At 39.4% G+C, this 15,317-nt stretch overlaps 1 protein-coding gene across 3 annotated transcripts in view; it reads left to right on the forward strand.

Annotated features, from left to right (window-relative positions):
• phf14 (PHD finger protein 14) overlaps positions 1-15,317 on the forward strand; it is a 69,414-nt gene that overhangs the window by 33,104 nt on the left and 20,993 nt on the right. For 2 of the 3 annotated variants that reach the window (XM_056741528.1, XM_056741529.1), the window contains exons 14-16: positions 64-226; positions 5,183-5,239; positions 5,416-5,537. In XM_056741528.1, coding sequence (XP_056597506.1) covers positions 64-226; positions 5,183-5,239; positions 5,416-5,537 — 342 coding nt within the window. Of the gene's footprint in view, positions 1-63; positions 227-5,182; positions 5,240-5,415; positions 5,538-6,117; positions 8,688-15,317 lie in introns of those variants that run through there. The other variant, XM_056741530.1, reaches the window with a different exon arrangement.

Here is a 15,317-nt window from a genome sequence, read left to right on the forward strand (position 1 = left end):
ATAAGGTCAAATGAAAGCAGCAGAACTCCTTTATCACTCGCGCTCTTTCTCGTCCTTTTCCAGGCAATGTTCTGAGTGCGACCAGGCCAGCAGCGACGAAGCGGACATTGCCATGGAGACGCTACCGGATGGAACTAAAAGGTCCAGGAGGCAGATCAAGGGACCGATCAAATTTATCCCTCAAGAAATGAGCCCAGATCCCAAAAAACATCAAATGAGAGGGACGGTGAGTATTTACATCACCTATACACATATGTAACCCTGCAGCACAGAACCAGACTTAAGAAGCACGGGAACATTTTTAGTACAAGACAAAAATACATTGTATGGGTCAAAATGATAAATTTTTCTTTTATGCCAAATATCATTAGGATATTAAGTAAAGATCATGTTCCATGAAGATATTTTGTACATTTCCTACCGTAAATATATAATAACTTAATTTTTGTGAGTGGATGGCCTGTCACAGTGCTCCTGATTCACAACTTCGAAGGCAATTTTCTCAGTATTTAGATTTTTAGCACTCTCAAATTCCTGTGTTTTAAGCGATTGTATCTCAGCCAGATATTGTCCTACTTTATAACTCATACATTAATAGAAATCTTATTTATTTAGCTTTCAGATTATGTAAAAATCTCAATTTCGAAAAATTGACCCATGTGACTGGTTTTGTTGTCCAGGGTCACATATGATGAATTTTGGGCTTCTTAAATGGGACAGTGTCAATAACGATGCCAAAGTTTGTGTCCAATTTTACCGTTTCCATTCAAAACTAAGATGGTTATGTAAAGTTCTCATGCTTAACTTGCAACCTACATCCTGGTTTAGCTTTAAAGTCAATCCAAGCACTGGTTATAGCATTACCATCATTTTGGTGGAAAATGGGTGTAATTGAACTTCCCGGACTCAGCTTGCACCTCAATCTTCTGCTCTAATTCACGGTTTGACTGTCGCCTCAGGTGAAATAGTCATTTATTGACTTGAAATTGATTCTTGCTTCTCACTTAAAACAGTTAATTGACCTGTTCTTTAGTCTCTTGAGCCTTAGCTAAGGTTATCAGTTAGAGATACAAGGTCAAAACAACCTAAACACTCTATTGTCTTTAGTGTTTTACATTTACCTTGTAATGCAACCATAATTACACTATTTGTAAAAACCCCATTGGAAATGTCCTCTTTATGTACACTGTTCGGAGTTTGACACACTGTCTATAAAAAATCAAGTGAACTGCCTAAGGCAGGATGCGGATAGTCATGGGACTTCATTAGGAACTATGATGGAATGTCTCATAGACACTCATTGTACAAGATGAATTTCACTCTGCTTAGAGTGAATGAAAATTCTATCAGTGTTAACCCTCTTGTCATTTCAAACCAGTATGACTTGCTTTCTTCCACAGATCACAAAAGAAGATATTTTGAAGAATGTTGTTTTCCGAACAGCAGCGGGACCCATTCACTTCTATTGTATGGACACAAAACCAATGGTGCCGCCTTTGTTCGGTTTCCAACATTCTTCAAAGTATCTTCTTTTGTGTTCTGAAGAAGAAAGAAAGTCATACTGGTTTGATCGTTTAATACCGATCATTAGTAAATGTAATTGTAAATAGATTTGTAATGAACTTTTATCTTACCTTGTTTATCATTGGTTGGCTTGTTACAGATTGCTGTGTTAAGAAGCGCAGCCTTAGATTTTGGATAAACGTTAACATATGATGATGTAGCATTATTGGCTGTAATGCTTTAAAATTCTCACTAGGCTTTGGAACAGAGCAGTTATGCTTAGCAATCTATGATCGTGGCTGTGTGCGCATTACGGCGAGTTGTGCCAGCCCTATATTGAGCTTTGTGTGTGTGTTTTCTCAGACTTGAGATAGGGCTTGTCTTTCAGGCTCTCTGTGGCTTCCACTTATCACTGTCCAGCATTCTCTGATCTTTCGATAGCGCTCCGGCAGCCCAGATCCCCTTAAGGAAGACAAAAGATATCTATCGGAGAAACGACAAGCTCTCCAGCCTTCCTTCATTTTGTATTTTTCAACCTTTTGTTTTAAAGCTTTGTCAATAAACCTCACCATGCTCGTTTTAAGCCAAATTAGAAAGTAAAGCACCGTTTTTATGCCTTCCGCAGCAATGCGGATGCTTGCCTTGGCTGGCAGTTGTCAAAATAGCTCAAACAAAAAAGAACAAGTGAAAGAATGACTGTCGGACGAACGTCATTTTTCTTTGCCGTATTTATGCGTTTGAGTGCGTGCCAGGCAGGGTTAATGTGTTTTCCTTTTAGTCTTGTGCCCAGAAGGGATGCAAAGGCTTCGGCAGAGGGAGGCTGGATTAAAAGGCTTTTATTTTGCTCGGAAGCTCCAACTAAACTTAGCCAAAGAAAGATGCTTCACTGCAGAATTTATCTTCACTTGCACTCCAGCGTGTGCCGGTGCCCTGCTTTGCATTTTTAATACCCTTAACCAGTCAGTGTGGTTGTGGCAAGCCCTTGTTAAACTGTGTTCTGATTTATCACAGCCGGCTGATCGACCCCCTGCTTCCGTCCGTTCAGGAGTCAGTGGTACCGCACCGCTCGCCAATGTGTAGGACTTTTTAAAAGCTACGGAGTCCTGGCCCTCCTGCTAAACTGAAACGGCTCTCATGACTGACACACACTGAGATTTTGTTCAGACTTTTTATAATTTGATTTGAAAAGCTTTGTGTCCTTTTAAAAGAGGAGATTATGCAACGCTGTCTACCATACGTTTTTAACTTTGGCACGTAATTCAGTGAGGGAATTTGCTACTTTAATGCTTAATTTTCTGTTTTCTGGGGGAGTGGCTATTGCTTTTGTATACGATTGGGCTTATGAGATCATTTTTATCCAATAAAGTTACTGTACATTGAACAAGGGACCAGAATCAAGTCTAGGAACCACAATATCATAGTGGCTTTGGGGTCGCAACTGCACTAAAACCTAAAAGTACTTAATTCTAAAAATGCACTCGGTAGTACAGTATTCATTCAGACACCTTCTTTGATTATTCTTTTGCGTATTCATCCCGAATCGTAAGCCATTAGTCTTTGAATCAACGCAGTGCCTCTGTATGCACCAGTAGTTTTTCCAATTCTGTGAGAATTGATTCAATGCTTGTTAAAGATGCAGCAATCCAAAGTGCTTAATTAAAAAGTTCGTTTCAGTCGAATCGCCCGTGCTGTTCCAAGCGAAGATTTCTGTTTGCGTCAGCCCTTCACCCTGTTTACAGTGCTTCACCGTCACAAAGTCGAGGTTCTCGGCGCAAGCTTTCCACCGATCTAGATTACCTTAATCGAGTCTGCCGTAATAAAGGAATAATGAAATAAATGAGAGCCTTTGTTTGGTGCTACCATCGAGGGAGAAGTGGCAGAGGCATTTAAGTGCCAGTTGGCAGTGCGGAAGCAGTTAGCATTTATAATGATAAGTGTTCCATCTGCCGTGTGGTGGCAAGCCAAAGGCGACAGATGGAATTGTTTTCACAATCTGTTTAAATATGTTGTCGTTTTTTCTTCCCTTTTTAAAAAGCCCCGGCTTGGCACCGCCGTACGCCTGTTTGCGTTAAGGCGCAGACGTTTGATTTGATTTGCGCGTTGGTTTTCGTCGATAGGCCGCTGATGGAGATGAAGGGTCGGTCTGTTGATGGTAGACAAGACAAATGCGGACACGAAAACTGAGTTTGGAAGCTCGATCGCGGTTCGTGGCACACACCAAAATCCAATTTAACAGTTAGGGGTGACCCAATTGTAGAATGGCCTTATGTACGCATTGGTAGAGGCTGCGGTCTTGGCTCTAAACAAAAGGCTTGAATCCCTCTGTCACACGAGTGGGAGCCGAATTGAATGAGAGATTTGGATTAGAGAGAAGCACCACTGTTTGACATCTGTAGCAGGTACAGTGAGCAGTCAGTCTCCAGCTGATGTGTTTATTTACAGAGGGGTAAACTTTGTTCTGTTCAACAGGGGTTAAACCACACCACATACAATCCACCTGAGTGGCTTTTCAGATCGTATTTTGCTGGTTATGATAGGACCGAAGACGCTTATAAATCGTTGTTTGAACTATTGGCTTTTTTTCGTTTTTTTGGTGTGTGTTATTGTGTAATTTGACACATGTAGAACATTGCAATCTGAAGGAACCAAATCACTCCACATATAGTCAATGGTATTGACTACAGTGTTTTGTAAGTTTTGTTAATAAACCAGTGTATTAGCATTGAATGTAAATTGGGAAGTGAAGAAATTACAATACATTTTGTAGTCACTGTGTTATGGTAGTGTAATGAGAAGCTGAAATGGGATAGTAGGTTATAGCTCGCCCCTTGAACTTTTGTAATTGTTCTTATTTTGGGGAGGATTTGTAATGCTTTTTATCAGCATTAATATTATTTAATTGGGTAAAAGTGTCTGCTTAATGCATCAATTTTATTTGAATCATTTTTAATATATTATTTACCTCAGACCTAGGCAATTTCTAATGTACTGTAAATCTCAAAAAAAGGGATAGTTCACCCAAAATAACCATTCTGTAATCATTTTTTCACCCTGATGCAATACACCTTTATTCAAAACCTGTATATGACTATTTCTTCTAAAGTACACAAACAAAGATATTTTGAGAAATGTCTCTGTGGTTTTAGTTGTTTAGTTACTAACCTTCTTCAAACTATCTTCTTTTGTGTTCTTCAGCAGAAAGAAAGTCATGCAGGTTTGAAATGACATACATTTTCATTTTTAGTAAACTATCCCTTAAATAATTTCAATAATTTTCAATAATTTATTTTAACAAATTGCTGCTGTCCTTCTTAAACATAGTATCTCCGTATTTTAAATATATTTCATAAATATATTCTTTTCCATACATCATTTTTACTAGTCACCCTGTATGTTTGTCCTTCGGTTTTGCAAATATAAAACCAATAAAAATTATTAAAAAGTGTTTGTCAATTTGACGACGCAGTATGCAAGTATGTAATCATTTAAACAGAACAGTGTTTTCCCATTTCCTGAAAAAAGGGAATTTGGACATCCGAGGTTCTTGTAGGACAGCTACATGATCAAATAAAACACAAGGATTTAGATAAAAGAATCTACTGTACAACTTGTTATCAACAATATAAAAGTTAAAAGTGCTTTATAACCATACCATTATATGTCATTTTGCCCTAACCAGAGAACCAGAGGCCAGAAGAGGAAGAGGACATCCATATGCGAGGAAGAGAAGATTGAGGTGAGCACACATGCTTCTGTACGACTGTCTATCGCACTCATCTACCTCTAATATTTAGAGAGCGTGATGAAGGAAGACAGCTTGTGTATGTTTGCACAGCAATCTCAGGCCTCTCCACTCACCAGCCTCATTCAAACACACACGGCGCTCGCCTCTAATAGCTTGCGTTTCCATAGGAACCGTCGCCGCGGGAGCGCAGACAGAGGCAGTCTACTCTGCAGAAAAAGCCCAAAGCCGATGACACGCGGACCGAGTGCACCACCTGCAAGGGACCGGGCGACAATGAAAACCTAGTGAGGTGGGTAAGCTCTTGCGCCACGCGGCTTTGATCATCTGCGCTCGCGAGAGCATGTTTGATCTGGGGGGTTATAGTCCTCATGATTAAAGTTCAAGCTTCGTTTTAAAGATTCTGCCATGCATGTGCGAATAGCTCCACGGTGCCCTCTCTGTTTGGCTGCCACATGTATTTGCTCAATTGGTACGGCAGTAATGAGCTGTCTGATTTAGCGTCATCACTTGGCCCCTTGTATGAGGTTTTGAATTCTTTGAACGGGATTCAGATCAATTGTTTGTCTTTAACATATGCTGTCATGCTTTTCAATGCCGTAACATTTCTATGGTAACGCTGCAATACACGCAGAGAGACTTTTAATTGACACTAACATAATAGAAGTGACAAACAGTCGCCAACTCCGAGCCGTATTCGGGTAATTGGAGTGGCTTGTCAGGGTAAGTGAAAGTTACAAGTATTTCAAGACAATGCATTGATGTAGGAGACATAAATACGCAATGTTTTGCTAAGCAGGTTAGCAGGTATTTGGCTTCGGTTGTGGTTTGAGGCGTGTTGGCCTGACTCTTTCTATCTTTGCATTGAACAGGTTTTGAGAGCCGGGCAGCATCTCCTCCCCACCTCCCTAGCAAAGGACAGATGAGAGAAAGACAGGGAGAGAGAGAGGGAAATATCTCGTTTGAAGAGCGGTGTTGGGGTCGGGGAGGAGTCGCAGATGGCCACCTCTGACCGCCACCTTCGATCGTCCTCTACCCAAAGCGGACCGTGCCATGGACTTGATCATGGTTAAATGATGGTCCATTCCGAGTTTTGTGAAAAGACGATCAAATGTGGACGATTGCGTTTGGGGAAGATCAACCCTCATCGGACACTATTAAAGGACTTTTTGTGGATTTTAGTCTGTATGGAGACTCAGTTAGCCAGTTTGGAGGTATTTGCTTGTAGGGTGCTGTACTGGAATACATGAACAGTGACGCTTGCGGATTAACTTGCATCTAAGATTTTGGGGCTTTTCACACCATCTTTGCTAGCGTTTCACTGGCATCTGGCCCAGTTTCTATCTGGGCCTTCTGGACTTTCTCTTTCACGTTGGCTCTACAACGGCACACACTACTAACCCAATGATCACATGATCTGTGCTGACTGAGTCACATGTGCTTCTCAACGCTGCGTTCCCTGTCTTACCTTCTTTTTATTGTGAATTTGCTTAATGCTTTTGTTTCTTGGATCTGCTGTCTTTTGCTTGTGCTATGTGTGGTTAATGGGTTAAAGTAGAAATTAGAATCAATTTTACAAGTTGTGGTGCAGTTATATAGGTGAATATGGTAATATCTGTATTTGCACTGTAGTTTTTACGAAGCGTCGTATTTGTTAATGGGTGAATCTCACAAAAACATATCTAAGTCATATTTCACCACAAAATCTAAATGTGTTTTTTCTTATTACATATTAAAAAAACAAGTATTACAGTTATAATAGTTTGGCAAGATTTTGCTAAATTTTTATAAAATGGACACATCAAAATACTGAAAATGATGGTTTATGAAAATATGCTTTGTTTCCTTTAAACTGAAATGTGTTTTTTATATTATTTTGCGGTGAAATATAACGAAGGCTGCGATTAAAGTCCCAGTGAAATAAAAAATGACAATGCCTATTTTACATGATATATAGCAGCGTTAATAGTAAATAGTTTATCAATGTGGGTCATTCTCATTTTAAAATTGTGTGGCGTCATAATCTAAAAAAATGCACTTCCTGTAATGACTATTCATATTAGATGGCTTGGGCAGAGCATCCGTTAACTCCTCCCCTTCAAATGTCAGTCTGCTCCCAGTTCCATTTTAAAATACAACGGCTGTTTTATACATCACAGAGCGAAAGCCACGCCCACTATTTTCTCATTTAAAATTCCATTTCATTCAGTTATGCATAAAAATAAGGAAGTAAAAACAACCTCAACTTCCGGTTCACAGGGACTTTAATTGGGATTAATCACGTGCAGAATAAAAGTTTGTGTTTACATAATATACGCCTGTCTACTGTGCCTTTTGATTTTGTATTCATAAACACATACACATACATGCTAATATTGAAAAAATATATAAAATAAATAAACATTTATATATTATTTAAATTATTGGTAAATATAAATAAATATATCCAAATACTTCCTACGTATATATATATATATATATATATATGTGTGTGTTTTTAAGTATGTTTTTGTGTTTATAAATACAAAACTAATATGCACAGTATACAGACATATATTATCTAAACACATACTTTTATTCTGCAAGCAATGAATTGAGTGACAGCCCTAAATATAACCTATTTCACTCCATAACGTCATAGAATGTTAAAACTAAAGTTTTTTAGTTGGCATTGGGTTGTGTTGGTATTCTGGTATCTGAACCATCAACCCTCCTTCACATTCCCTCATAACGTGTATTGCACTTTTGACAGCCTAGCTGCCTAATTCCGAGGCAGGACGGTTGACAGATGACGGTATCCTGTGGCTTCTATCTTTATGCCATGGGGGACAGCCTTGCCCCGCATGCCCTTTCAAACTGCTTACTTGCACCGGAGCAGACGCAATACTTCCTTCCTGGGATTTATACATCTATTCCATCTTTGGATGACTTCAGCTGCCCTTTAACCTCTCACCCTGCTGTATCTTCAGCCAGAGCTTTATCTTTCCGTTCTACTGAGCCGTCTTACCTAGTTCACAGCGTTCTGTGTGTGTGTGTGTGTGTGTTTGTTGGGGCACGTATATTGCATCTGCTTCGTGAAGATAATGCTAGTAGATGGAGCCTGTTAGATTACAGGACGTCTGTTACCTAAGTATTGAACTCTTCTGCCTTTTTTCTTAAAGTGTTTCTGGCATACGCCGTGTTGCCATTTTGTTTTAAATGTTCATTTGTACTTGAATATTTTGAACTGTATTTACAATTTAATTGGACTCTGTTTCATGTATTGTACATATGACATTTTGATTTTGTAGTTGTTCTTTATAGTTTGTATAAATGTGTCTTGAGATGAGATGTTGCATTGCATTTAAAGTGTGAATTTGCACTGTGCATTATTTGGGTGAGTGTTGTCTACGGACAGAGGCGTTTGCATCATGCAAGCCTTAATAAACTCTTGACTTTTTCACCTCATTGATATCATGATGAATGATTCTCAGTCGGGCTAGTTAATGGCTCGTGCAGGTTGGTGTTCGAGTCCAGCAGCTATGTTGTCTCTTGGTTATCATTAGGGATGCAATGGTGTCCGGTTCTGCCAGGGAGAGTCAGCCGGGGCTTTGTTCTTCAAAGCCAAAAATTTGACCAATTGGCGTAAAGTCCGGTCCATTTTGCAGTTTATTCTGACCAGAACTGACTACTTGGGAAAATCACTGACTTTGACTTATTGTACATTTGTTTACAAATACTGATCTGAGACTGTCAACGCTAATCCAAATACATTTAAAGCAACACTTTGTAGTTTTTCGAACATAAAATAATGTCTCTAAATTTATTTCAGTGGTAGACAAACTCTTAACCAGACGAGTTCTGCTGCCGCTACTACCTGAGCGGCCTCATAGCGGCTACAACCAAAGGAATATCTGTCGGGTCGGTACACACAGCCCTGCCCATCCTATGCCTGCGGAAGAGTGCGATATGGTTTTCAAACAGCGTTTCTGCATTCGTCCGTCAGCTTAGTAAACAAATTAATTTGTATTGAGCTGCCCATAGGGAAGTTTACACAGCGATATTCTTTACTACAACGGTAACAGACCATTGCGCTTATCAACCACTGCAAAAGTTCTATAGTGTCGCTTGAAAATACACATTGAAACATTTGAAAATGCTTATTTCCCTGTACTGCACATTAGTAAAATGTTAGCCAATTCAACATGCAATTTAATTTTCTGCCTACATTTTTTTATAATGGACAGACAGACCAACAGACGGAGCTGTTGCTGCCTGCAAAGCGATAGCTCAACCAAAAATGAAAATTCTGTCATCAATTACTCACATCTCTTATGTACTTTAAAATAAGATAAGACAAGAGGGGGAGTAAAAGAAGACAGAATTTTCTTTTTGGGTGAACTATTACTTTAACATCATACGATAAAATGAGAGAAAGAAACTGAATCATGCCAAAACGAATATATTGAAAACAACTGCAGTCCACCATTTTTCTTTAGACTCAATAGTGCATAACTGCATACATGACTTAAATCTTTAATCATTTTTTAAAAGCTTCAATGTTCACATTACAATACGATGGGGGCTTTTATTTATATTAATTGGATTGTTTTTATCAAAACTTAAGCATTGTTGTGGTGTACAAACACGACATATCAATGTATATAGAAGGCCAAACAAAGAGAAAGGATGCGTTTTAAACGACAATGTAGTATTGTAGACAAGGACTGAATCAGCTGTTTCCACAGAATTAAGAACCAAATGATCCTCATGTTTAACTGCATAATTTTCATGTGTAAATCAAAGTTTTTGTTCTGGCATTTTGGCCAAGTTCTTCTACATTTTGTACACAACCTCAATGAATGACCATCTCTCCTTTTATTTTCTGTTCTCCTCTCTCACCGTTCGCTCATTTCATCTGCTCTCTTCTTCACACTCCCTTCTTTCTTCCCGATCAGTCGTCTCCCTCTCCGAGTGCCAAGCCAGCTCTCCAAAGCCAGAGAGTGAAGGCTTTCATGGGGAAATCTAGTTAACGGCATAACAAAAACCCTAGTGTGTCTGCTAGCGAGCTGACTAGCATTTGTGCTTTTGTGACAACAACAGTGACAAGCTATATCTCTGTGGCCCACCGAATCTCTAAGCCTTGGCACGAACCACAAAGATCGAATCACTTCGGCATGACCAAAACCTGAGCGCCCCAATCGCTCATACTCAGTCCAGTGGTTTGGTGCGAGGGGTCTTGGGGGATGAACAGCGCGGCCCACGTTTCGGTCTGAACCCGGGGAGTGGATAGAGGAGGAGGAGGATGTTCTGGAAGAGCGGTAACCTTTCGGATGATGAGCGGCTTTCCTATTACAGTCCTGACACGATATCCACCGAGATGATTTAATGGCGGCATTTTGTTTTTGCTGACTTCACCCCTTTTCGTCCCCCGTTCAGACTCCCCACCACCATTAAAAGAGATAACCCAAGAGCCGGGGCTGCAGTGTGTGGGAAGCCTAGCGAAGCAGCTAAAATCTATTACGCAGTGTCTTATCCCAACCCAGTTTTACTGCAGCATGTCCGGAAAACGTGTGTGTGTGTGCATTCGTCTCTTTTCTTGTGTATTTGGCACATCTCCCTCTTTGTGCATTTGGTAAAGGACTTGCACATCCCAGAGGTGTCTAACTAATTAGCAAAAGCCTGGTAGAAGTGTGTAGACCGCATACGACGGTGCCAAAGCAGACTGTCTGGATGGCGTCCAGAGCTGAGTCAAGGAACTGTAGGATGCTTATTATAAACGGGCACGTTTGCTTTTAACAGCTGATCCGGAATCAGCTCGAATGGCTTAACCTCAACCAGCTTTGGCCAAACCGCACAAGTGACCGTCAGCTGTTAGAAGTGCAGGAATTGCGCAGAGACCGTCAAAAAGCCGACATACTGTGGCCCCCTACTGACCACTCGGAGAAGTCCAGCAAGCAGCCTGAAAGTTAGTGTCCCCACCTGGCCTTACTGGCGGTGAGAACGAGAGTAAATGAATGAGTGAGCCGTTTGGTAATGAGATAATAAAGAGGAGTTATTCTGTCTGAACATCAATCTGCCACTCCAACTTTAGCTGCGGTCACGCTCGGTGCCGCTCCTCCTTGTAAAACAAAGGCCTCTTAATAATACCGTTCCCACCTCAACAGTAAATCAAAAATAGGGAGGCTCACAAAGGCTGATAATCCACTTTCTCAATAGAGGGGATTCACGAAAAGCCACGGGGGCACTTTGTCACGGTCGGCCGTCAATGGCCGAGCGCCTTCTGCCGTATTGATCCCTGTCACGTGGTGGCTCCCCAAGTAATTGCGCTGGACCCAAGTGATAAATTTGCCGTGTTTGTGGTGTCCATATGGGTGAGAGCACGGGGCCAAAGAACTAGAGTCGCAGTGTTACACCCAACAGTTCGAAACAGTTTTGTGACTGAGGTATTATATATGTCAAATTGTCATTTTTAGAAACGTTGGTCTGTTTGGAGAAAGCATTACATAAGGTCAAAGAGTTCATCTAACAATAAAAAATCTTTCATGATTTGCTCACCCTCTTGTCATTTCAATCCTTTTTGACTTTCTTTTTTCTTCAGAATGCAAAAGAAGATATTTTTAAGTAAAACTTCGTAAAACTATCGTATGGACACTAAACCAAAAAGTCAATGAGTACCGCCATTGTTGTTCGGGTACCAACACCAAAATGAAGGCGTTTTCAAAATATCTTCTTCTGTGTTCTGAAGAAGAAAGAAGGTCATACTGGTTTGAAATGACATAATTGGGAGTTAATGATGACAGGATTTTCATTTTGGGGTGAACGATCCCTTTCATTTGTTTCAATATGTGGAGGTTGAAAGTTGGTTATGAGAAAATAAGACTGAATCTGAATGTTGATGAGCCAACACTCGTCACAGGTGACATTATATTTTTATATTACTTTTTGTTTCATAACTCAATTTCATTCAAATGTGTAGTTACATAGAACGCTATTAAAAAGAGCCTGTACGAGAGATGTGGGTTCCACTGCCGAAGCATTTTTTTAAGGGCACTGTGAAAATTGCTCTTACTGGCAGGACGTTAATCCACAAAAGAGCCAGTTAAAATTCCCATGCAGAGTAATCCCACAACATAAAACCTTTAATTATATGTTTAAACATTTACAAAATAATCTTTATTTTGCTATTAAATGGTCTTTTAACTATCTTATCAGTAGTGTACCAGTGTTCCTTGATTGTTTCCTTGTTTTGTACTTTGGTTCTAGAGGTCCTTGAATGACACTGGAGACATTTTTTTAGATCCTCATGGTGTTTGGAATGAATGGTGTTTGCTAAGGGTATACCTCATGCATGGGAACAAATTTACAATGCTTTATATAAAACTTTCACAGGAATAGGCCGGGACCATTTTTGTTAGACATTAGTGGTGCAACTTATTATAGACTACTTCGTAAAACAGAAACCGCTCTGGTTCGACCATTTATGATGAAACAAATACAAGATTGAATGATATATGTAAGGTTTAACAATAAAATAAATAAAAATGAAGCCAGAAGTGCTTTTCGACTAGTGTTTATATATTGCGAAGTGGTCTATAGAGAGGTTTGTTGTACTTATTCTGCCAAGCCTTAAAACATAAGATGTTCCCCAGCAGATGATTTAATGCTTTCTAAATATTTCACCAGCATATCTCCTAAAGTTTTTCGTCACAGAAAAAAACATATTTCTTAGATTCCAAGTTGTGCTGTGATATACAGTAATATTTTTAGTCCGGCTTTAACTTTAGAAAGAATTTTTATATTAAACTGAAGCAATTCTGACACAGTCTATTGATAAGTTATATATATACTATTTACCACAGTTAGTGAGTGTTAACCGGAAGTTGCGATCGATAGTGTTGCATGTTTGAGTGAACGGAATCTTGAAAATAAGATGTACCTTTTATTTCACTGTAAATTCATAGGAAAAACTATAAAACTTAATCTATAAACTCATTTATTTACCACAAAATGGTTATTTAAATATAAATAGGAATTTTGATTACATGTGAACATAATATACTTCAGTATAGTTGAATCATGCTAAAAAGGCAATTTTATTTTAATGAGAACTGATAATAATCTCAGCTGTGATTTTACTACTGTGGCCTTTGCTATCTCCCCTTGAAATTTCCTTTCGGGCCTAAAAGTTCCAGAAATCTGATGCTGGCGATTTGCTGTGTCTCATTAAAACCATGGCAATAAGGATCGGCAAGCTCCACACACGCCAACCAGGGCCGTTTTACTTAAATGTATCCTCTTCACTTTTATCCAGGCAGATCTAGAATTGTACATTATGGTATTAAAACATCTTTTGATTAAACAGAGCTGTCACGCGCTATCTCTGTAATCACCGGCAGCGTAGATGAAGGCCGTCTGCTCTGAACCTGGCTGACTGGCTCAGGCTTTAAAAGGAGCATCGGGCTGAAATAGAGTTTTAAGTGGAAGGATAAGAAGAGATCAAGCAACAGAGCCACCGGGCTTTCACCCTGCTCGGAGAAACGAGAGAGACGACGGGAAGGGAGCCTGAGCGTGCCAGGGGGTCTCTAAGAACTCCTCTTAGAGATTAAACAGTAGATGAAAGGAGATACGCATCGCTAGCCCAGAGCAACATGTGTCACAGACAAAACCAATCAATCGTGCTTTTTCCGCTCACCTCACATCCCAATAAGATTACATCAATCAATAGACACTCTTATGAGTGATTGGATTGCGTCCGAGATCGGAAAAGAGAGTTGGAGGGGCGGAGAGAAACGAGCGGCTCAATTTTCCCAATGATTAAAGCGGACCCAAATTACTTTGATAACATCAAGGACTTTGTGACGGGGTCCATAAGGGCAATGTGTAGAGGAAGCGTGGAGGAACGGGAATGACATGCTGGCCCGTGACGTAGAAGATGTTTTGAGGCTCCTCATTTACGGTTGGGCGGTTGCTTTGTTGTTGGTTTAGCAAGTCAGACTCAGATTCTTACTTTTGCATTTGAATGTCTTTGTTTTATGAGCCCGGTTCAATGAGCATCTAGTGCAACTCAACGCAACCCCGTATTAAATGCATTCTTTATTTATAGCGAACCAACCTTATTGAAATGAGACATAAAACACATGGATTACAAGAAAAATGTGTGTGAAAATACCATGGAAATGTTGACAGCTTTCCCTGCTGAAAACACAATAGAAAATTGAATGGATTTTATGGTTATAGTGGGCTTTATTGGTTTTAATGGAAGCCGTAATGGTCTTTGTATGGATTTTATTGGTGGTTTTAATGGAAAAGCTAATGGTTCTTCATGGTATTTTAATGGAAATGAGAATGTTTTTTTTTTTGCTTTTTTTCAGCAGGGTTAATTGGGTCAAGTTTACGTTGGCTAAGGTATAACAAATACTGAGCCAAGTTTAATACTATTATTAGCAATACTAGCTAGTGACAGATGAATTTGCACCAAACAAAGTTGTAAGGACAAAAGTTTTCTTATTTATTACAGGAATGCATTGTGTAAGGGATAAGGTTTGAAAGGGCCATGATTTTTTGACGATAAAGCACTAGCCTCGAGAACCTTACTGCTCTTATAATACGGTTTCCACAAAATACCAATATTGAAGCCAGAAAATGTATCAATGTAACATTTATAACGCTCCTATTCTTCTGAAAACTGTTCCATCTCTCTTCTGAAACCTTCAACCTATCTCCATATTTTGTGATTTTAATGTTTTGCCATAAATCGTTATTATTAGTCACGCTTTATTAGTGATATTTTGCGAATATCTTAACATTAAAAAGTTTTAAATAGTGCTTGACAACTTGACAACAGCATATTAAACCATTTAAATACCAACGTCACAGTGTTTTTCCATTTCCTGAAAACCAGTGAATAAAACACAGGTAACCAATTAGAATCAAGGACTGGAACTATATCGCACTACAGAATTGTTAAGTGTACCCTTTAGCCACAAAGACAAAATTGTTTGCATATACTGTAGTTATTTCTTTATTAGTTCTTCGATCGTCTGAAGATAGATACAAAAATCATTTTGAAAGGTTACTTCCTGTCGAAGCT

The sequence above is a fragment of the Triplophysa dalaica genome, chromosome 25 (assembly GCF_015846415.1).
Source record: "Triplophysa dalaica isolate WHDGS20190420 chromosome 25, ASM1584641v1, whole genome shotgun sequence".
In the NCBI taxonomy this organism is placed as follows: domain Eukaryota; kingdom Metazoa; phylum Chordata; class Actinopteri; order Cypriniformes; family Nemacheilidae; genus Triplophysa; species Triplophysa dalaica.